At 50.6% G+C, this 22,562-nt stretch overlaps 1 protein-coding gene across 5 annotated transcripts; it reads right to left on the bottom strand.

The window, feature by feature from the left end:
- Window positions 1-195: 195 nt before the first annotated feature.
- On the bottom strand, window positions 196-18,543 carry FAM76A (family with sequence similarity 76 member A). 5 transcript variants are annotated; one of them, XM_075522624.1, is made up of 10 exons: window positions 18,432-18,543; window positions 17,170-17,234; window positions 16,289-16,343; window positions 15,564-15,716; window positions 14,539-14,696; window positions 13,903-13,989; window positions 13,110-13,241; window positions 7,946-8,081; window positions 7,379-7,480; window positions 196-345 (listed from the first exon to the last, which is right to left on the bottom strand). In XM_075522624.1, the coding sequence occupies exons 1-10, from the start codon at window positions 18,510-18,512 to the stop codon at window positions 307-309; spliced, it is 1,008 nt and encodes a 335-aa protein (XP_075378739.1). In that variant the 5' UTR covers window positions 18,513-18,543; the 3' UTR covers window positions 196-306. The 5 variants fall into 5 exon arrangements, with proteins under 5 accessions (XP_075378739.1, XP_075378737.1, XP_075378742.1 ...); XM_075522622.1 differs by lacking the exon at window positions 196-345 and adding an exon at window positions 2,994-4,785; XM_075522626.1 differs by lacking the exon at window positions 196-345 and adding an exon at window positions 5,795-7,058.
- Between the last annotated feature and the right edge of the window lie 4,019 nt (window positions 18,544-22,562).

Here is a 22,562-nt window from a genome sequence, read left to right as displayed (position 1 = left end):
TCTTCCTTCTGCCCTTGCTGCCCTCATCTTCAGAACAAGGCTTGGGGTTACCTCTCCTGGCCCAGCTACAAAACACACGTTCCTGAAGCTTTAAAGGATTTTAAGATCCTTAGTGGTTTTTTTTTTTTTTACAAAGACAATTTTAAAGGCTGTTGCCCCCGGGGCGTGCTGCCTAAGCCAGCTCCCAGAAAGCCCCAGCAATTAGGGAGGAATGGAAGGGAGCACGTTTGTGGGTAATTACCGGCTGGTTAAGTCAGTTTACTTCTGCTGCAGATACAGGCCGTCAGGCTGCAAAACAGCTTCTATTCATTTGCGTACTAAAGTTTCAGGTCCTTGCCAGGGGGCCTGCAAGTTTGGAAAAGAGATATTTATTCAAGTAATTACTTAAAAAAAAAAAAAAAGAAAACAAAAAATCTAATCCTCCGGGTTAGCAGATCTCAAGAAACGCTTCGCGAGAGGTTTTCATTGCGCCCTGAAAACCCAACCGCCTCCAGCTCCCCAGGTCAGCGCTCTGGGAACTTGGAGTGTCTGCATCTTCAGAAGAGATTTCTGCCGGATGCAGGCAAGGGGCAGCCAAACATCAACACACCTGAAACGAGTGGAACGGGGAAAAAAACTGACCAAAAATCTGGAAGTCTCATTTTGGACCTTGATTTCATTTCTAGCAGGTGGCTGAGATCAGTATGTAATATTCAGGTGTGTTCAGTTACTGTCAAAACCATGTTTTCCTCAAGCTTTGAAACAGAAATAAAGCAATCACGACCCTAAATAAATAAATAAAAGATATACCCTTCCGCAAACATTCAAACTGCTTTAGAAGCAGTGGATAAACCACAGAGAGAAGGAAGCATGTGCTAGGAGATAAAGACAGGAGCCAGCCATTTCTTACCCAAGGTCTGGCTGGGAATTGCAAAAATTACCCACAACCCGTTTGAAATCTTCCCGGCAGCTCTGCCAGGGCAGAGACGGAGCGGCCCCTCGGAGACACGGCACGGGAGGTGGAGCGTGAGGATCTTCGGCTGGCCCCAGCTCTACGCGCTGACGGGCAACCCAGCCTTTGGCAGATCAGCTCCCGTCTGTCTCCTGACCTGCTGTAAACGAGGATAATTGGGCACGCTCCAGGGTACGGCAAGGTTTGCGCTGTGCTCAGCAGAGATAAAGCGCCCTGTAAACGCTAAGCAGCACTGGCACGCTTCGGCAGCACCGACCGGGAAAGAGGTGCCAAGCTCACCTCGCGCCGGGCGAGCCTTTCGCTTGGCAGTCGTGGCAGGCTGCGAGCTTGCGATTTAGGCACCTTCATCTGAAAAGCAGCCTAAGGAGGAGGGACGAGGAGCTGCTAAAGGCCACAGATGCCGGGCCCAGCTCGGGAAGCCTCCAAGCCACCCGGTGTGCAGGACACACCGAACAAACCACGCTGGTTTTTTTATCCCCAGCAGCCTCTGCCTGGGTGGAGGGTACTGGCCCTGATTTCTGGTCTGACCCAGCACAGGCACTTGTACGAGGCGTCACCCTGAGCCGCAGTAGCTCGGCGAGGCTGCGGTAGCTTCAGTGCTTCGAGCAGGACATCCCTCCCTCGCCGGGGCTCTCAGCTAGGTCAGGGGGCTGAAATCCGGCAAAGCCGGGATGAAAACTCGGACCAGTGCACATCAGGCTCTGCTTTCACGGGCACGAGGAGCCAAAGAGATCGGAAGAAGGACAAAGAGACTGGAAGAATAGCACCGACGAGAAAGATTTCATAGAAACTATTTTTCTTCCCCTCATTTAACTATGAATTTGGGTATTCGTCACAACTAATGATTCCCAGAAAAATGGCTATTTCCTGTGTGCAACTCCGGGCTTTGAAAAATATAATATAGAAAGACTCTTTTGAGCTAGAAAAGCTGTGGTGGCGTTTCAACAGAGCTGGGGTTTGCCTTTTGCCACCCTGCGCTGCAGGCAGCGCTCTGGGAACAGATGTTCAAGGACACAGCAGCTCCTCTGCCCCGCGAGAGGAAAGCACGGCGTGCCGGCACGCCTCGTCTCGCCGGGAAGCTGCACCGACAGCAGACGAGGAAAGCACAACACGCTGAACTGCGGCTGCCGCAAGGACGGGGGCACTTCCAAATGGAAATCTTGGGAGAGTTTTTGGCTACAGAATTTCTGCTGGAAAATTAGAAGCTTCAAAAAAAAAAAAAAAAAAAAAAAATCCCAAACAACCAAACCTGTTTTCCTTCCACACTCATGGCTGAGATAAGGGGAAGACTTCAGAGACACAAGCGGTGTTTACTCACCTTGTTTGCATCTGTATCTTAAAAGAAAGCCCCCCCCTTATCCTCTTGTCTTTTTGTTTCCTACCAAGACCGTATTGTTTCTTCCTTCATGTGGTTGGGGAAGAAAATAGAGAACAGATCTCATCGGATACAGCCGGATGGGTCCTGGGAAGCTGGATGTAACCAAGTAACGAGGATCCTAGCAACAGGCTTGATTGGGAGGATTTAAAGATAGAAACAAAAGTAGGAGCGAACCGAACAATAGAAAAATGCCGTCTCCTTCCCGTACGCACCAGACCCCGGAGCAGCACGGCTGATGCTTCGACCAGGCAGCCGCCAGCAGGAGATAAATCAGTTCCAGGCAGGGAAGGATGCTTTGGTTCCTTTTTTTTTTTTTTTTTTTTTTTCCTTAAGGCAAATAGAAAGTATCAGACACAGATGACGATTTTTTAAAACACTTTTACAGTTGTCAGAGTTTTGTACAAATCAAAGCATCCCTTTTAAAATCTCCATTATTACAAACATACAAAGAAACAATGTTATTACTACAAATCATCGGCTACTCAACTGCATGATCAATTTATCACAATTAAAAAAAACCCATAATAGTATATACAGGGCCTTCCTCCCTCTACTTATTTCTGTGTCTTGAGGGAAGCAAAAAAGCAAAGCCCCCATTTAAAAAAAATCCCACCAATGCACCTCATTTTCTAAAAACGTGTGAAGTATAAAATTAGGTGAGTATTTTCCTGCTGTCACACTCTGGCAAAGTGTAACAACTTTTTTTCTTTTCTTGTTTTCACATCAGGAGTCTCTTAAAAAAAAAAAAAAAGAACAAAAACCCACATGGCAGAGTGTCTGATGCTGCAGCGTGCTCCTTCCATGCCGGAAGCCAACATCATAAAAAAAAAAAAGTGCCTTTGAGTAAAGTCATCTTTAGTAACAAGAAAAAGGATGAAAAAAAAAATCACAATCTCTAGTTAAAACCTTAATAAAAACCCTGACAGAGCAGCCGGCCCTGCATCAAGAAGGACGATGTCTCCTCGTCTCCTACCTACCCGCAGCGCTGCTCCAGACTAAGGTTTCACCCCCTACTCCTCCGCCCCGAGGGTCTCCAAACCCTGAGATGTTTCTTCACACCCTGAACGGAGCTTGGCTCCGGGATGCCGAGGAGCGCTCCTGCCAGCCGAGAGCCGTGCGGTGCTTTGCCCCCCACCCCGCAGCGGCCAAGTGCTTTTTATCCCCCCCTGCCCCAGGAGACGCACTGCAGACAGAGCCTGGGGAGCGCCCACCCCAGCTGGCCTCGCTGGAAGGGTCTGTGGTCTCTGTGCTGTTTCTGAGAAGCACATCCCTGTTACAGGGAACTTTCATAGCCCTTTTATTCTGCTGGCTTTTAATCAGCAGTGAGAAATGTCCCTGGAGAGCCCCGAGAAACACTCCCTGGCTTGGGTCACTGTCTGAGTAAGCGCTTTCCTGGAGCCAACCTGGCCCCTACTTCTGCATCTGGAAGGGAGCAACGGGGCAGGGAAAGGAGAAGAGGGCGAGCTCAGTCCAGGGACAGAGCAGAGGGAACATCCAAGCCTTGAACTCTCCTCGTGTAAAGAAATGGAGTAAGAGATGCTTGAGCACACCAAGCTGCAGAAGTCATCAAAGCCCTGAAGGTCACTAAGTAACTAGGGCACCGGGGGGGACAGGGGGTGGGTTTGGGTTTGTATCGTTACACTCTGGCTCCCAATCCACAAGCTATGATAACAAAACAAGAAAACACAAAACCAGGCAGTTCGGTTTGCCAAGTTGACATAGAAAAGAAGAAGAAGAAAAAAAAAAAACAACAACAAACCCCAAAACAAAAAACTTCCAAGATAAATACATAGCCCCCATTTTGGAAGCATCTTCAAAAAGCTGGATCAACCGTTCTCAGCAGTGGCACAACCTTCCAGTAACATCTGTTGGGCTGGTGATTTATCGGCTTCCTTTTGAAGAGGGAACAGTTCAAGAAAAACCAAGCTCCCACCACACGCAGCTCCCGTCTTATCTGCGTAACAACTGGCCACGGCTATTGCCTCACAGCAGCAGGTTTGGAACCAGCAAGAAGTCTCTAATGCAGCAGGTTCCTGTTTGCTAATGAAATGGGTTGGCAGTGGTAGTAACTGGTTAGGAAAAGACTTCTTCCAGAAAGCAGTACTTCGGGGGGGGGGGGGGGGGGGGGGATTTAGGATGGCTGGGACCTCTCCCCGTGGATCGCCGTGATCCAGACTGGTATTCAACAGAGATCGAAACCAGACACGCTCAAGCATGCTGTCGAAAGGCAACACACACCAGGCGTTTCCATCGAGTCCACGGCAGTGGGATAGTGACAACACTGAGGTTTTGGCTTCCAGCGATCAGGCAGGCCTCCTAGACTCCTTGGCTAATGCTGGGGAAAGCTCCCAGATTGGGGGTTTTGGTTTTAAGGGGAGGTTATTGCTCCCGACTTCTCAGGCTTTTTGCCCTTCGATAGGGCAGCTGCTTGCTTCAGGAGTTCTCTGTTCTTGGCCTGGAAACACAGTGAAAATGGGTATTTAATGGCACGGATCATCATTAGTTCTCGGGATCCTAGAATTGCCTGGACAGAAGCTGCCGGCATCCTGCGCGCAGATGAAAAGGGAGGTAGATGTTGCTGCGCGGCATCACAGCATGAGCTCAAGTCCAGCATCTCATCTCTACCACCTAGAAGGGCTCTTCCCATCCCTTCCCCCTCGCGTCCCCCCGCTGTAACTGAGAAGCGGGCTGAAAGTTAACAGCTTCCACGGTGAAAGGTGACAAATGCGCAACTCGCATTAAACCAGCCAAGGACACTCGCCAAGGTCACCGGGACTGGCTTTCCTTCCTTCCCCTTTCACCAGCCACTGTGCTTTGACAGCGTGAGAAGCGGTGGAGTGAAACTGGTGACTCAAGCCCCCATCCTGACTTGTTTTAGTGAGTTGAAGGCCAGCTTCTCCTAGCCTTTTTACATCAAAAAAGTAGGGTGGAGCAGCTCACTGCTCTCCAGCTTTGCTTCACGCTCAGTTTCTTCACACGCCACCAACATTTTATCAGGATTCAGCGCTGTACTGACCCTGCAGCCCTACTAAGAGTTTTCCAAGCCCATCAGAGCACTAACACGTAACAACTTATAGTCTCTCTGGTTTGCACTGAATTGAAAATCACGGAACCTTACGAACAGGGCTCTCTAGCCTCTTTTACCAAACTTCTGAGCTCGCTCTCCTCTAGCCTAGGTAGTAAATTATGCTACAGCAGTAGGATAAGGGGTAGAACCCATGTGAAGCCAGACACAGGTCTTCCGCATTGGTTTCCAGCAAACGAACGAATATGCAAAGGGTTATTAGAGGAATTAAACCCTCTGCTCCAGTGCTGCATGTGGTAAAGCAGCTTCTTTTACCTCCTGCAGACTGGAAGAATACAGGCACCCCTGCTTCCCCCCATGAAAAGACAAGACAAAATAATGAAAACCAAGAGCACGTTCAAAAAGTGGATCATATGAACACTTCAAGGCACCTACAATACACCGAGAGGATTTGAACTTTTATTTTGGAATCAGCAAAGAAAGTTTCCAGAGCCTCAGTCAATACCAGCCGAAGTAAAACATTCGGACACCAGAGAGAACGAGTTCAGGGCAGTCCCAGTCCGAGCTAAGTACAGAACAGCACAGCGGGCGACAGACATGCAAACCCCTCTCCACCCCGGAGAGGCAGGTGACTGCAGGCAAACCTGCTCGTGGATCTGATGCTTCCTCTTTCCTTTCAGAATTGAGCGAGTTTAAGGCTGTTGGAAGGTGTCCGACAGCTTTCAAGGCAGACGTCCTCTTTGAGCTACAGCAGAGGCAGCAGCAGGGTATGCTGTTCCCACGCACACCGAGCAACCAGCGTACCCTGCCTTGGGAAACCACTGCAAGGAGGGGGGTCATCTCCCAGTTAGCCCTTGACCTCACAGCCAGGGCTCTCAAGGCAACCAAAACGTGGTGGTTTGTGCTAATGGAAAATTGTCTATTCAGAACTGGAGTAAACACCAACTCATTCTTTGCAGGCCTCCCAAAGCTATGAGACACAAACAGCTCTGGGCTGACACAGGCAGTGCAGGATCAATAAAGCAGTACAGAGACAGAAGGCTCTGGCTGTCAGCAGTCCCTCAAACACAAACCACCAGTGCCGCCCAGCTCACGAGGAGCGGGAAGCACATCCAGCCCTCAGCATACCACACACAGATATTCCAACCTTCAGACAGGCTTTACAGTGCTTAAGAATGTGCATTGTGAAGGGGATCTCACAGGCATCAGCTTTCTGACAGCAGCTGTAGTCTCCCAAACCTGTCTTCCACTCCAATAAGTAACTTGGGCGTGTGCTAGTGGAGGAGGGGCTGTTTTCTCAGCAGGAATGTAAGCCTTTTGTCTTATCCCCTCCCATTTCTCATCGCTAGGGCTTTAGATCATTATACACCCCAGAGTAATTAAAGGGTGCAAAGTTCATTTCTGTGTCTGATTTCTTCCCTGTAACCAGCTCCCCTTTGACCTGATCTCTTCAGTGGCTCAGAGCGTATTCATGCTGATAGTCTGCCTAGTGTTTCCATGGCCATGACAAGAATCCTGCTCTCCCTGTTCCCTGGAGCTCAGGGACTTCTTTATTTCGACTACAGAGATACAGTGCTAAAGGAACTGCCAATTGTTTTCTTGAGCTTTGTTCTCTCTGGTTTCTGGTCACATAAATCACGTTAAGAGCTACATGGTGCAGGGAGCTGTCAAAGGTTCTGCAGTCTGGAGGAACAGGTTCAAACCTGATTTTGGCAATAGGTAAAATGAGTTTGATGGTTCCCATCTAGTCCACAGGGGACACAACACAGCACTTTACAATACAGTAAGTCTGAGCCTGAGTAAAGAGCAGCAAGGAGGATATAAATAGGGGTTATGATGCACTGCAGCCTGGTACACAGCTGGGGAGGGGCTTGCCTGGCAGAGCAGAGAGGCTGTAGGACAGGGCTGAGAAGCGTTAGTAGAGCTGTGTGTGCAGAAGCTCACGGGGTGTTCTGATCAGGAGTGTCCTCAGGCACTCCTGGGTACAGCACAACTCAGCAAATTAAAACAAAAATGCTGTCACCTGTAACTGCTCCATGACCTCCTTGTGCGTCTTCTCCATTTGGTTCATCTTTGCCCTCATCTGCGACTCCTGGTATTGCAGGTCGGCTTTCAGCTCTGTGATCTGCAGATAAACCAGTAAGGAGCAAGTGAGCTGGAAGAAGAAACGAACGTCTTAACCCCAGACACACCTTGCCACAGCAAATGCCTCTGCAGAAGTTGCGTGAGACTGGATGAGTTCAGAAATGTGCTGGGGTGGGCAGAGGGAGTGCAATGAGACCAGAACCGTATCTCTGAGCGGCACAGAGAAGCAGGAGCGGCCAGGCTGTCTTTCTGCACAGAGCAGCATGCTTTTTCTCAGTCTTGCCCCCACATGGAGGTCTCCGAGACAGTGGTCAGAAAATGACCCTTTATGAAATGAGATCTCCTGGGTGGGTCCAGAAAGCCTCTTTAACTTTGGAAAGGAGGCAGCCCGGAAACAGCCAGAAACTCTCTTGCTTGCTCCAAGATAAAAAGCCAGACTCTGCTGGAGTGTGATCTGCGTGAACATGTCAGCATGCTGTGGGGGGAAGCAAGCCAAGGGCTGTACCTTCTTCTCCTTCTCCAAAATCATCTGATCTTTCTGATGCAGCATCTTTTTTAAAGTAGCCACTTCCTCCTTCAGCTGGGCAATGATAACAAAGTGGTCAGTGCCAGGAGAGTCCAGGGCAAGGTCTGGAGAAAAACTGCAAGAAAGAAGAGGGAAAGACTCTCATCATGACCCCTTCTCTTCACCGAGGCAGGGAAACTCCCACAGGTGGCACTCGAAGGAGAATGGGAATCATTTCATGACACACATCATGTCCTCCAAACACTCCTTGAATGCAGGTGTTACCTGTATCCCTGCCCTGGATGCCACATGGAATTTGGGAAACACACGGTATGACAGGCAGCCGGGATTACGTGTGATATATCGAGTTGTGTTATTGCACGATCAGCACGGACATGGGACTCCTACGGGTGACCATCAGCCAGTGACTTCAGCAACCATTCAAACAGCAAGGACCCCTTTTCAAACCAAAGAGTTGAGGACAGCAATTGGAGAGCTAATGAAACTTTATGCAACCACCTAGGAACCCTCTTTGCTCGCAGGCAGTCCTTGGATGTACAGCAAAACTTTTCACTGAATATAAACAAACATTCCGGCAAGGAGGGAACATGAAAGAGAAACAAATAACCTCAAGTTAAACAAACAAAGCAAAGGGAGATACCTAGATTAAAGTCAGCACTGTCCTCAGCAGGGAAAAGGGGTAAAAAGACATGCTGGACTTTTGTATTTTGATTCCACCATGATACAGCAATTTAGGAAGAAGCTTCATTACCACTTCAGAGCAGGAAAAACTCTCTCCAGGAAGACAGAGAAACAGCTGAGCACACCACTTGTACACCACCAGGTACTCTAAACCTAAGCAACCAGCTGGGGAAAAAAAAAAAAAAAAAAAAAAAAAAAATCTATCTGGACATGAGTCACTCCCCTGCACTGGTAATTCAGAAATCTCCCTATGATACACCCAGTGATCTGGGCAGCCACGCACAGTCTTACACTACAGGAATACTTCAGATCATAAGATACGATGAGCTGCAGCCACAGGCCCAAGGAGCTCACCTGATCTTTGCCTGCCTTCTGCTCCTTACTGCTGTAATGGTAAGCCTGATTTTTATCTCTTGGTGCTAAAAGGGCAGCACACTCCCAGCTGCACACACTGAAATTGCTGAATAAAAATTTAACAGTAATAAGGCAACAAAGCTTTACCTAGAAGATCACTTCAAGTCTGGCCGTTACCAGACAGCACCGCTGCTATAAAGATAAATAGCCAGGGTTACCTGAAGCCAGGGTTATATTTTTTAAAGCCTCCAGAGTAGATCACCACACGCCCTAAAGCCTGCATTCAGCTCTAAGGCTAGGAGCTGCAGCGGACTGGGGATGGCACGGTCTGAACACAAATCACTGCCTCTCCCAAGTATGCTGCCACTTCCATGCTTCCAGACCCCCATCCGTACACCGAGGCAGAGTACCGGCTGCTCACCTCACACAGGGGTCTCCTCTAGTGCCTGGAAATAATCCATTTTCTAATTAAAAGCACAGTCTCTGCATTGATTGGACTGGTTAGCAAGGATGTGGGCAGAAGAAAAGGCTCTTTCCACCACTCTGCTGGGGATCTACAAAGGGAAACTAAGCAGGGGCAGCTTCACAGATCTGAAAGTCACAGGATAGCCCTGCGGCACTGGGAGAGAAAGCTTGGCAAAGGAAAACTCAGAACTGAGGGTCTGTAGGAGACAGCCCACGGTGGAAGAGTCTTGCATGGTTAAAACATGCTGACAGCAGAGCCCACACCATAAGATGCGGCAGGTCTCTGGGTACACTGGATCTAGCACTGTGCTCGTCATGCTGGGCAGCTCTCGAGTGCAGAAGAGGTTCATACACGCAGACTAGCAGGGAATACCTCCATCTTAAAACTGTTCTCGAGTACAGTTTCCCCAAGTGGAGGCTGTGCAAGATGATGGTGGGTGCTCCAGCACCTTTCTGTGTGCAAGCATGTTACTAACAGTAGCTTTAATTTCCCACTCAGTGCAAATATGCTGGGGAGGAGAGGGAAAAAAAAAAAAAAAAAAGAGAAAAAAAAGCAGCCTCCACAGAGAAAAAAAGGCTTCCTCACCGATTCCCTCTGGCTAAAAACAAACTCTTGCTTACACCACTCCTTTGCCCAGGCAAGCTTCCCTCCTGCCATATCCTGGGGTGATAAAGAGTGCTGTGAGATGCTCGCATTTCTCCGAGCAGCTCCGGCAGGAAAAATTCCCTCCTCGGCAGCTCCTGTTGCAGAGCACACTGCGGAGCCAGGAAGGTGAGAGCCGGCCCTGCCACCCAGCGGGGAGAAGGGACAGGAGGGCCACCAGCCTTCCACAGAGCCACTCTCCCACCCAGCAGACCCGGTACCCGACCCCAGGGCTCCAAGGGCCTCCTCCTGCCTCCACAAGTGGGTAACGGTGGGCTCAGAGTGCCCAGGCACCCCCTCCTGTCAAGTACGTGAGCACAGGCAGGTATTTTCCTGTCCAGTTGCTGCAAAATGCACCCTCAATTGTGTCAAGATGCTAATTAAAGAAGCAGCCTTTTTTTTTTTCCCCTCTTTTTTTTTTTTTGAAAGACTGACAAGTTATTAATGAAAGGTTCCTCTGTCTTTAACCCCATGTTAAGCAAGCAGCCTGAGACTCCAAAATTAGAAGGAAAACTGCCAAATACAAGTTGCTCCATTCCCTTAACAAACAGATTAAGAATTAAAACAACCAACCAAACACAAAAAAGCCATTTCCCCTACAATTAAACTCCATAACCAGGATCCCAGCCCCTTGGGATAGGTAAGAGGGACGCGTGCTCTTCATGTGTGAACAGTCTAAAATGCACGCCTCTAATTAAAGTGAATTGATGAGCTCCCCTTGCTTTCAGTGGAGACAGAGGAAAAAATGGAGCTCTTCCAAAGACACCTGCCTTCTCCACTGAGCGAAAAAGAAACCAAAATGATTGCCTTAAATTCCACACCTGTTAAATGGCTGAAATTAGGCAGCACAAATGCCAAGCTTAAAGATTTTGTTATTCAAGTCAGGCTAGCATAGAGAGGCACAAACCAGGCTGACGGAACCAGCATCCAAGTTTCACCTTAGACAAAAATATCCCCCATGCGCAAAAATCCACCCGGACCAATAAGAACCAGCATCTGAACTTAACTTCCTCTAACACCACCAAAAGCAGGCGCAGTTCAGCCCAAGTCCCAGTGCTTTAAGCATACGCCAGGACTTTCCTAGGCAAATGAGAATCTTTTTACTAAATGAACTTTGCTGCTCAGCATCCTCCGGCATCACTGCCTTCCCCCAGCCAGCTCAGTCTGTAGCGCTCATCATTGCCTGGTGTTAAAAGCATAATTTAGCACCTTGTCTATAGTCACGGGAGAAGGGACTGCAGTGTGTTCATCCGCAGAGTCTGTAACATAAAAAACACTTCTGGCAGCATTTGCACAAGAGGATGGGGACACCAAGCACTGCCCGAATCAGGACGGGCACAGCACCAGAGGCTGAAGGTGAAGCCGGGGTGCTGACACACGCAGGAGCAGCCCAGGACAGCAGGATTAGTAGGGCAAGGTCTGCTGCAAGCTGTGCTGAGAGTCACTGCGGGGGAAAACTACTCCCTGAACAGCAGGGCCAGCGCTGTTAGCTCCTCACAGAGCTCACCCAGAATGAACCATTCAACGCCACCCATTAAATGACCACTGGAAATTGCCCAGTCCCCACATCACAGCCATTGGGAGCAACATCCACTCCGAAATATGTAAACAAAAACATACAGAGGGAATTCAGTAAGACACAGTAAAAGAATTCCTATTGTATCCGCAAAGGAGCAACAATTTCAGATAAGCTGGACGCTGTTGGGGGTGTTGCCAAAGTTAACTGTGCTCAAGTGTGCCCAAATTTTGCCCAGGTGAAGGCTGCATGAAGATTGGCTGGAGCCAAGACACACTGTACAGGAAGTTGTGGCTGATCTCAGCAGTGAAGAGGTGCTGGTTGTGTATCACCCCGCTCCAGACCACACCGCTGATGAAAACAAGCCTTGCACTGCAGCAGACCCTAACTCCACACTCAGGCTGTGACCCAGACTCCAGGCTGACTCTGGGGGGGACAATCTGCTAGAAAATGGTGCAAGAGTGGAGGGGTGTGGGGGCTTCAGCCTCACAAAAAAACCCTCCAGCAACTCCAAAAACACACTTAATGAACCACCATTATTATTCCACTCAAGAAACACAGCCATATGTCTATTTAAGGCAGCTGCAGCTCGCCTTTTCTACAGCACATTGCTGGAGCTCTTCAGTAGTTGCTAAAATTACACACAGTTTGTTACTGGGATTCATCAAAAAAAGCGTGGCAAGGACCACAGCCTTGGCAGGAGCCAGACTGACAACATCTGAATCAAGAGCAAACAGAAATGAAGGCATTTGATTCCTCTAATACCTACTCCTGATTTGCAAACGAACGGCTGAGCAATTGATGCCAGGGAGCATGGGACCTTTCGCTTCTCGGATTTTTTCAAGCCACTAAAATGAGTTGTTAGGTCTCAGCCCAGGCTTTAGTGAGAAGATAAAAATACCTGGTACTGTTTTATAGCCCGGAGAGCAGCCTCAGTAGGTGAGCAGGAGCCTTAACGGGGCTCTAGAGGGAAAGCTGCAGCAACACTGATGGGCTGCCCCGGTTCTACCAGGACCTGTCTCCAGTCTCTCCTCTGGCTCCACCAGCACTGAAGGCAGTAGATGAATTCTCCGAGCACTCCGTGCTCAGCCGCAGCTCCCAAGCCACAGTTAATCCTTAAATTTTTCCAACTTTTAACTGAAAACACCATTCAGATGATAAATGGTCTTTTAGACCACTGCCTTACAAAATTATTTAAGTTCTATTTCTCATTGTAGTACTTCACAAAGATTGACAAGGTGTCAATAGTATCTACAGGAGAGATGCGATCTGTGATCTTGAAGAAAAGACATTCAAGGTAGGTAGCGAGCAATTAATTACCAGTGGCTTTAACAGACCCTTTGGCACTAACGAGCCTATACTCCAGTCCGTGCCTCCAATTCACTGCTGTTTGGAAAGAGATCCATCGAGAGGGACAGTTTCCATGTATGAGGCAGTTCCCAGGGAGGGAGGGCAACAGGGGAGAAAACAACAGGTGATCTCACTTCAGGATGTCAGTGCCTTGAGAAACAGGACAATGGTGGGCACCGAGACTCTGTTGGGAAGCAGCCCACTGCGCCAACGTGGACGGGGCACTCTGGATAGGGGGACAAAGCATCTCGGGAGAGGAAGGAACGCTGAGAATCAGAGAGGAAAGGCAGGAATGAAAATATGCATGTACAAGACCGTAAAAAAATAAAAATCCACCTCAATTTCCTGTTTCTGCTAGTGACTCCCATTCTGCTGCGCATGCAGCCGGCATCAACATAATCCAGCACAAACTGTGACAGCAGGATGGGATTGGATGCTTTCAAGCAAAGCTCTTTGATTGCTTGTCCCTCCCCCAGAAGGCAGGAGGGGAAATGAGAGGTGGGTCTTGATCCTCTCCTCTGAGGTCATTTCCCTACAGATCAGTCCGATAGCCCCGAAAGCACAAAACCTGCAGACCTCAACTCTACAGCGCAGCCAACAGCCCCCCTCCCCCTGTAACTGCAGGGAGAGGATAAAGCTGGTCTGGCTGCAGTGTTTCTAACTGTTGGGGAGCTCAGCCAACAAGCAGCTTCTATCCTAGCAGGTACAGGCACGAGGTATTCTTTTCCTCTTCAAACCTATGTCTAAATGCCAAGTAACACTGGCCTGCCAGGTTCTGGAAAGCTGCTAATGCAGCCCCTCGAGGTCCCAAAGCCCGAGATCCCTGCTCTAGCATAAGAGCTTCCTGCTATTCGCATAGAACTCTGTCTTATATAAACTTCGCAAACAAGACCCCCCACCCACAATTTCCCCATGTAACAGGCTCACCTGTCACCATTGGCAGATATGGCATCAAACTTGGCTTTCTTCTTTGGGATTTCATTCTGAATAGAAGAGGTGGATAAGGTTTTCTGGCTAGAAAAACGAGGAAACTGTATGTCAGAACCTGAATGACTTGCAGTCTAAGACAGAGAAGCAGATAAATATTCCCACACGCTTTGAACCTATTAAAACAATATTTCCTAGCAGAAGAAAGAATGATAAAAAATTCATTCCTTGAAGAGTAGCTGGAGACTAAAAATAAACAGAAAACAATGCGTCAGTCAGATTAGTACGTAGGTGAAGAACTCATGCTTAAAATCTACGTTTCAATCATTAAATTTTACAAATGCAATTTAGCTTTAATTGTGTACAAGTTCAGTAAGCTGAATTGCTACGAAGCACTGTCGGACTACAAGTCTACTCCAGCACAGTGGGGTTTGCAAACTAGCAAAGCCTGACTTAGCCAGATTCTCCCGAACAACAGACAGCTGCCAAAACCTATCACCAGGGTACCGAGCCCCCAGGCATTTCTCCTGGTTACTTTAGAAAGCGCACCTAAGGAGCGTGGAGCAGCCAGGCACCCTGTTTGCTCACCCCTGAGGCAAGCTTACCCCGCACAACAAAAAAGCTCGTGCAGGTTACCTGTTATAGTGGCTGCCACTGCTGAGCCTACTGTACTGTTCCTTCTCTTGCAGGCTTGCCCGGGAAGAGCTGCTCAGGTGTTTGCACTGCTCTTTGGTCTTCTGTAGGACCCGTTTATAGGATAGCGTGCATAACCAGCATAGCAGCTTTCCATCCACCTGGAAGATGAGAGAGAAAGAGAGAGGGAAAAGTTTTGGTCTTGCTTCCTGCCCACAAACCAAACACAGAGAAGACAAGAAGCACCTTCAGGCTTAAGATCACACATGAATAAGCGGCGACTCAAAAAGGATCCCTCGAGTGCCTGGAAAGGGTAAGAAGTGCATCTGGCGTGGCTGGTGCAATGCAGGCGGGACTCATTAACAGCAGCTAATCTATCGTAACTACAGTCTCTGCCAAGCTTTGCTTACAGACCATCTTATAGCACCCATTCACCAGGAAACACTAACTCTAGTGGGATTTCTGTCAAAGCAACGCCAAGGAATGGTACACGACAGGGTAGTCACTGGAGACCAAAACAGCAAGGGTCTCTGCTCAAGGAGGATCAGCAGGAGGAGAGGGATTATCAGCGCAGTGTCCCAAACGAACAATAGATGTTCATAGCCTGCAGGAAGCAGGCCTTAGAAGCACACACCTCCCAAGGAGCACTTATGTTGTTTAAGCAAAGCAGAAGCCATGGAATGGGTTTCCTGGTGGAGGTATGACACTTCCAGCTCCTCAGGCTACAGCACAAATATTGTTCCCTGTCCCTCTCCCCAAGCAGGTTGCTCTTCTCCCTTGCCAGCCCACCTACCCTTAGGCCAAATTCAAGAGATCTTTCTCAGTAGATCTGCCAAAGAAGCAGAGGGGCTCAAAGATGAAACAGCTCCAAAACACAGCTCCCACAGCAAAGCTCAACTCCAGAAAAATACTTCACAACCAAGAGACACCCCCTTTTGAAATGCTAGAGAATATGTGAAGGAGATGGACAGACGATCACTGTGATCAGCCCTTTTACCTTTTCAGCCTCTTTTTACAGAGATACTGACCTTCTTTCTATCATCCTTCCGGTCAAACGCACACTGCTGCTTGCACTGCTCGCAGGAGTGCGGAGGTCCATACTTCTTTTCAGAGTTTGTGCAACGCTGGCACTTGTTTCCAATAAATGCTGCTATAATGTTGCAGTACTGGCAGGGTTTTGGCTTTAAGAAACAAGAACAACTGATAGAGCAGTGCCTTCTAATCACATTAATACATTGCTCTTTCCCCTTCTCCCCATCACTTCAAAACTTTTATTTCCCCCTTCCAAGCTAATCATAATGCTGATCCAGGAGACATAACTACATTTGGACGCCTGGTCTCTAGCTAAGTGTATTTAGCTGTGGCACCCAGACAATTTATCAAGTGCTATGAAATCTTTAGAAAATACATATCACCAAAATAGAAACAATCAAAATTGCTTTTTCAGATTTCAGACAAGCAGGAAAGAAAGATTTATCACTGCTTCCTGCAGCAATCTCAGTTTGTGTAAGCATGCTCTTGTTTCTATTGGATATCGAACAGTTCATTTGCTGGCCTAAGATGATGCAGAGCTGCTCTTTTCTGTACTAAAAGAGAAAAAAGTAAAAGCTTCATGCTTGAGGGACCCACGTATTATTGATCAGTCATGCTATTACAACAGAGCCAGCCCATAAACTGCTCTGGGATTCGGCAGGATAAAGACAAGAAAGATGAAAGGAAAAGAGGCTGGTGACAACGAGCCCTGCTCACTTACTGTTCCGTAGAGCTTCACGTTCTGAGCACACTTCTTGCATATTGTGTTGGTTTTGCTGTTAAAAAGAAGGACAGATCATTCTATTAGGACTTCCCCAAAGAAAATTAAACCTCTGTGGTTAGGATCCTTGTCTCCCCTAGGCTCCATCTCTAGTGGCAAGACTGTATTCATCTTCACTACGGACTCTGATATAAAAGTGCATTCCCTATCCTCATCTGATTGAGGATAATTTGCCCAAAAGTGGTATTAGTAGGAGGTATCTTTTAATTAAGGCATCCCCAGATGACACCAGTTTTTTGTCCTTACAAATACAGGAGTCTGGTCACCGGCTAATTGGCAGCAGGCGTGATTCAGCACTGGTGACAGCCTCAGTTCTGGAGGAGGTCTGCTCTGGATGACAAGGTTAAGGGAGGTCAGGACAGAGGTGTATTTGCCCATTGAACACAGGAAAGAACACTCCACACAATGCCCACACGCATCTACTGGGTTTACCGATCCTTCCTCTGTAAGCTACGGAACTTGCAGAAATGCAAAAAGGCAAAAGCACAGCTAAAGGAAACATATTAGGAAATAATTTTTAGATACTAGAAATCAGATAAGAAGAAAGCTTGTGGGAAGATGCGCCCAGATCCTTCACTGGAAGACGCATCTGAGCACTGACCAAAAATAAAAGCCAAGCAAAAGGTGCAAATCTAAGGACCCTGCAGAGGCACACCAACTCGCCCAGCAGACCTTTGAAGAAGGCCAAAGGTCCCCCAAGTCTTCCACAGCGACAATCTACAGGTTAAGGCTCCGTCATCAAAGGCGTGGAAACATTACGGTTCCCTGGGTGCGTCTGTTCTAAAGAAAACCTCGATCTCCCCAGCTCAGCAAGTGTTTACCTTTCCTGCTGGAATTCAGTCCTGCAGTAAGTGCATTTAACAATGGGATGCGCAATCCGGCACTCCTGCAACAACAGAAGCGTTTGGTGAGATGCAATGCTTCTCCCGCACACCGTTTCCCGAAATCCCAGATCACCTGCTGACCTCTGCTCCCACCACACGCACACACATCCGTCAAACTCAAAACATTTCCTGCCTGTACAGTCATGCTGCTCTTGCAAGGGCTGAGAGCAGAGGAAGGGCGACAGGAATGGCATGTGTCACAGGTGAGCCAGAAGTGAACTGAGATTCGTAACGAGGGCTTATTTGTGCCCAACGCCCACAGACAAGGGTCACGGTGGTTGGCCTCACATCCCAGGCCAGGAACACAGAGTCCTGCAACAGTTATTCATGCCTCTGCCCTCCACAAGCTTCCTGTGCCCGGAGTGCCTCCGGCTCCGCTCTCCTCTCACCCCATGCCTCGGAGGTTCCCCTGCGCCTGCCTGTTTTGCCCCATCTGCCTCAGCAATTCCAGGCTACTCCATTTCCTGCCCCTCATTCCCTGTCTCATCCTTGATCTCATTCTTCCCCACCCAAACTGCCCCACCCACTCCGACTGTACCCCAACACCCACCTCCCTCCTTCAAGGTACCATAAGACCTCCCCCAAATGTCCCCAGACCCTCCCAAACACCTCGGCACCTCCCAAATGCCCCAGGCCTCTCCCCTTGCTAACAGCCTCCCTCACAAACAGCCCTTCCCTTGTCCTCAGACCTTCCCTCATGAATAGCATCCACCTCCCCCCCAACGGCCCCATGACTCCCTCTCCGACGCCCTCCAAATACCCCTCAAACAGCCTTCAGTGCCCTCAGGTCCCCCTGACAAACAGCTCCCTTATTACCCCCTCAATACCATACCCCCCCAGCAGCCCCCAGGCTCTACCAGCTGCCCCCATGCCTCCAGCCCCTCAAAACCTCCCAAAGGCTCCCAGGGCCGCACCCACACAGCCCTCAACTGCCCACCCCGTACCCTCAGGCCCCAAATAACCACCTCGAGGCCCTAGCCTCCCCCAGGGCCTCCCCACAAACAGCCCTCCAATTATCCCCGGTCCCTCTAAAAGCCCCCAGCCCCCTCCAAAACACCCCCTGCCTACCCTCCCTCACCAACAGCCCTCCAGTCGGCCCTTGCCCCCCCCCCCCCAGCTCCCTCACAGACAGGCCCCCCAGTCTCCTTCCCCCCAGGCGTCCCTGCCAGCCGCCCCGGGCCCCGCCGGCCGCCCCGGACCTTGCAGAGCTGCTGGCCCTGGCTGAGCGCCTCGAAGGGGAAGCGCTGGTGGCACTTGGTGCAGGCGTAGAGCGCCGCCATCCCGCCGCCCCGCTGACAGGCGCAGCCCAGCCCGCCCCGGCCGCCCGTTCCCGCCCCCTCCCGCCGCTTCGCCCCTGCCATTGGCCGCCGGCCGCATCACTCACGCCTTCTCCGCTTCTCATTGGTCAACTCAGCCGTCAATCCCGGGAGAGGGCGGAGCGGGGCCGCCTCCTCCCCCCACCCTTTCTCTCCGCGGGCGTTGGGGAAGGGGAAGCGTTGACGTCACGCGGGGAGCGCTGCGCGCACCGCGGTGATGCAATCGCTCGTCCCCGTCTCCCACCCCCGGCGTGACGCGTCCCGGGGGCGCGCGCGGCGCTGGGGAGGTCGCGCGAGATCGCGCAGGGTGGGGGCTGGCCCACAAGGCCTTGCGGGAAGGGACCCGGAAGTGGGGTCGGGCCGGGCCGGGCCGGGCCGGGCCGGGCTGGGCTGGGCTGGGCTGGGCTGGGCTGGGCTGGGCTAGGCTAGGCTAGGCTAGGGTAGGGTAGGCCAGGCCAGGCCGGGGGAAGCGGCTAGGCCGGGCCGGGCCGGGCCGGGCCAAGCCAAGCCAAGCCAAGGGAAGGGAAGGGGCTGAGGGAAGGGGCTGAGCTGGGCTGGGCCAGGGCCGAGGGAAGGGCGAAGGAGGGGGGTGGCAGGGCTACGCCAGGGCAAGGCGAAAGGGAGATCCGTAGCTGGTGTGTGAGGGGAGGGCAGGGTGAGGCGGCCGTGCAGGCCCGGAGGAGGAAGGGAGGCTGGGTTAGGGCAGGGCTCGGGGGCTGGGCTGGAAGGAGGGGGCCCAGCGGGGCTGGGGAGGTGAGGAGCCGCTGCAGGGAAGGGAAGGCTTCTGCGGAGGTGGGTGAAGGAGGGGCAGCTCTGGAGGAAAGAAGGGAGCAGGAGGCTGTGGGGAGGGTTGGGTGTCTCCGCTTTCAGAGTGGAGCTGAGGGGGAGCAGAGCCGCAAGGGCTGGAGACAGGCAGGGCAGGGGCAGAGGGAGAACTGTGCCTGAAAGGTTGAGGGAAAGAGAATTGGAGGAAAAGGAAGGGGGAATGAGGTAGGAGGTAGCGTCTGCAGCGAAAGGAAAACCTTCGCATGAACTTGTTTCCCTCTCTGCTCCGACTCCAGCAGCTGCTGGCCCGCTGCTAGGGCAGCTGCTCATCTGCAAGTCCCAGGCACAGCCAAGACTGTGATTTGCATGGGTGGATCTGCCTCCGGTTTGGGGCAGGGTCAGCGTTGCGAATTGCAGCTCGCTGTGTTTACACCACAGCTCGGGTACTGGGGTTTGCAGCTCCAGACGCTGGGAAGATTTTCCCCCGTTTCATTTCAGGTAGGAGGTTGGACTCCGGTCGCTGCAGCAAGGGCAAATCGTACGCTGCACACACGCTGAATAATTGCTCGTTTTTTGTAATCGAGTTGTGGTAATTTTTTACAGTGTGACACAGAACAGGTGCTGTGAGCTTACGTGTATGCTGCGTGCCCGAACAAATGGGGGAATTGAAGCGTTTTGGAGTTAAAAGTTCACTCTGTAGATCCCAGATCGAGCGAACAAAAGGCAGTAACTACTCATGGTTGTGTTAATAAACCCACAGCAGTGTGATCTGGTCCCTTTTGTGCCTGCAGTTGCCTGACATTCCTGTGTTCTCACACCCTGCTCTCTCAGGCTGTCAGGGATACCTTGAAATCTTTGGGAAACTTCTTTCCCCACCTTTCTTTACACCAGATGACAGAGTATTCCCAGTCCGAGCTTGTGCAAGTGGTGAAGCTGAAATATGAGATGCTCACTGCAGTGCTCAGTCTTTCCCAAGAAGGACCGGGGGAGTGTCTTGGGTTTTTAGTAAGACTGCGTGGGTGTGCATATTAAACTGAAATTCTGCTGTGCTTGGCTACCTCGGGGACTAGTTATAATCACCGGGCAAATATGCTGTGTGTAGGAGAAATACTTAATTTCATGAAATTCGTTGCATTGTGCTGGATGCTAGATTGTGATTGGGAAATATCAGTCGGTGAAAGCAGAAGGCAGAGCTTGGCAGAGGCGGCGGATGGCTTTAAACAAAACCCTCCTCGCTGCTCAGGGGCCGCGATGCTCCGAGGAAAGGTTCTGGGGGAAATCAGGCAGAGGTGGAGGGCTGGGGCTGCCCAGCTTTCGGGGGTTTGACAGCGCACCTGGAAAACGTAAACGCCGCCAGCGATTTGTTACAAGAAATAAAAGCTCCTAAAAGTCATGGGAGGGGGTTGCAAATCTCATGAGCTGAAGGAAAAAGGAACAGTTTCGTTTCAGAACGTGAACAACCAACCTGCCAGAGCAGTCACGGTCGCCAAGGGAAAAAACATTTGGCTAAGGAAGAGCATTTGTAAAGCTGCTACCGAAGGAAGTGTAATAAGAAACGTTTAAAAAGCCACTGCCTCGGTGATTTTCCAGGATAGCCTCGCTAGCAGTAAAGCAGTTTCTAGCTTTGCAGAGCTTGGAAGACCGTTCAGATCACGTTGAATGCAACCATTTGTACCCCAAAAAAGCTCCTGTTATCAGATAGCAAAAGCGAGATGGCCTCCCCCTGGTTCATAGTCTTTGCCCTCCTAAAACCTCAGGGCTCTGCAACACGTGTCCTTTCCCTCCGTGAACCACCCGGCTCTGTCCTGACCCAGCTCTGGAGACCCAGACCCCCAGGAGCCCCTTCCCCAGGACGTAGGAGCGTTGCTGGGAGCTTGTGATCAGCCCCCCCCTGGGTTGTCTGGAGCATTTGGGAGCCAAGAAGTTGCCAAAGCAAGTTTTGATTCAGCTGCTGTTCTTTGACACCGTCTGTGGTTCTCTGTAAATCACTAACAGATAATATTTTCATATTCTGGCTCTCTCCAAGTCCCCTGCTTTCTGAATAATTACCTTGTTTTGTGCGAGCCGTAAGAGGTTTTCACAGATAATTCATCCAGCACTGAAAGGCAGCCAGCTTTTGGGCTGGAGCACATTTTCTGGCCACCTGGCATTGCTGCACAGAGGTCTGCGCTGGAGCACAGCTGCCTCCGGAGGGAAGCGCCGTATCCAGGACAGCCGAGGGCAGGGCGAAAAACCAAACCCAGCTGAAATCCCAACCGCCCTTCCTCGGAGAATAATTTAGCTTGGCAAACGCAGCCCACCCCGAATTTCTGGATGTGTGGACAGATTGATCCCACAGATCTGGATGCTCTCACCCACAGAAAGGCCGTTTCACTGGAAACAAAACACCTCTTGGGAGCTGTTTGCGGCGGTGTGCTCTGTCTCAGCTCGCTCCCCGTGTCCTGGCTGTCGCTGGGCTCTGCGAGACTGGGTGGGTCGGAGCCCAGCATGGAGCTGGGATTGCCCCAAGGTTCCCATCCCCATCCCAGGGGATGAGTTGCTCCGAGGCAGGCAGGAGGAGTGATCATCGCTGTGCTGGTTTATCTCAGTGACTCCCAGAGCCAAGCCACCAAGATGTTGGGTAATTGCTGGTGTCACTGTTCTGAGGGGCTTCGATGAGACAACATCAGCAGCCTTGGCCTACAGCCTCCATCACCCTGATGGAGAGCGCAATGTCCTCGTCTTTGATATGGGCCAGAAGGGGCATCAGCAGCTCCATCTCCGGCATAGACAGAGACATTGTTGAGGTGAAAGTTGCGGCTGGAGACACTCACCTGGGAGGTGATGACTTTGACGACCAGTTGGTGGGCATCTTCATGGATGAATTCTTAAAGAAGCATCAAGAGAGCATCAGGCAGGATGGACGAACTGTTTGGATACTCAGGAAAGCCTGTGAGGTGGCCAAACAGGCTCCCGCCTCCAGCATGGAAGCCACCATCAGCTTGGGCTGCCTCTAAGGGGATCAGCCTGCAGGCAGACACTAGACATGCCCGGTGTAAGCACCTGAGCACCAACCTCTTGGTTGGCCAAGAAGGGGTGGCTGAACGAGGAGGAGACACTGAAGGTGGCAGAAGACCATGAGAAATACCGAGTAGAGGACAGGGCGCAGGACTGGAAGCTGGCCACCAAGGACTACCTCTGGTCCTGTGCTTTCAGTATGAAGCTGACCTCTGGAGACATCTTGAACTACTTCACCCTGCAGACCAAGAA

This window comes from Mycteria americana, chromosome 21, assembly GCF_035582795.1.
Source record: "Mycteria americana isolate JAX WOST 10 ecotype Jacksonville Zoo and Gardens chromosome 21, USCA_MyAme_1.0, whole genome shotgun sequence".
Lineage (NCBI taxonomy): Eukaryota > Metazoa > Chordata > Aves > Ciconiiformes > Ciconiidae > Mycteria > Mycteria americana.
Note: the sequence above shows the minus strand (reverse complement) of the source record. Positions and strands in the feature narration are given on the sequence as shown.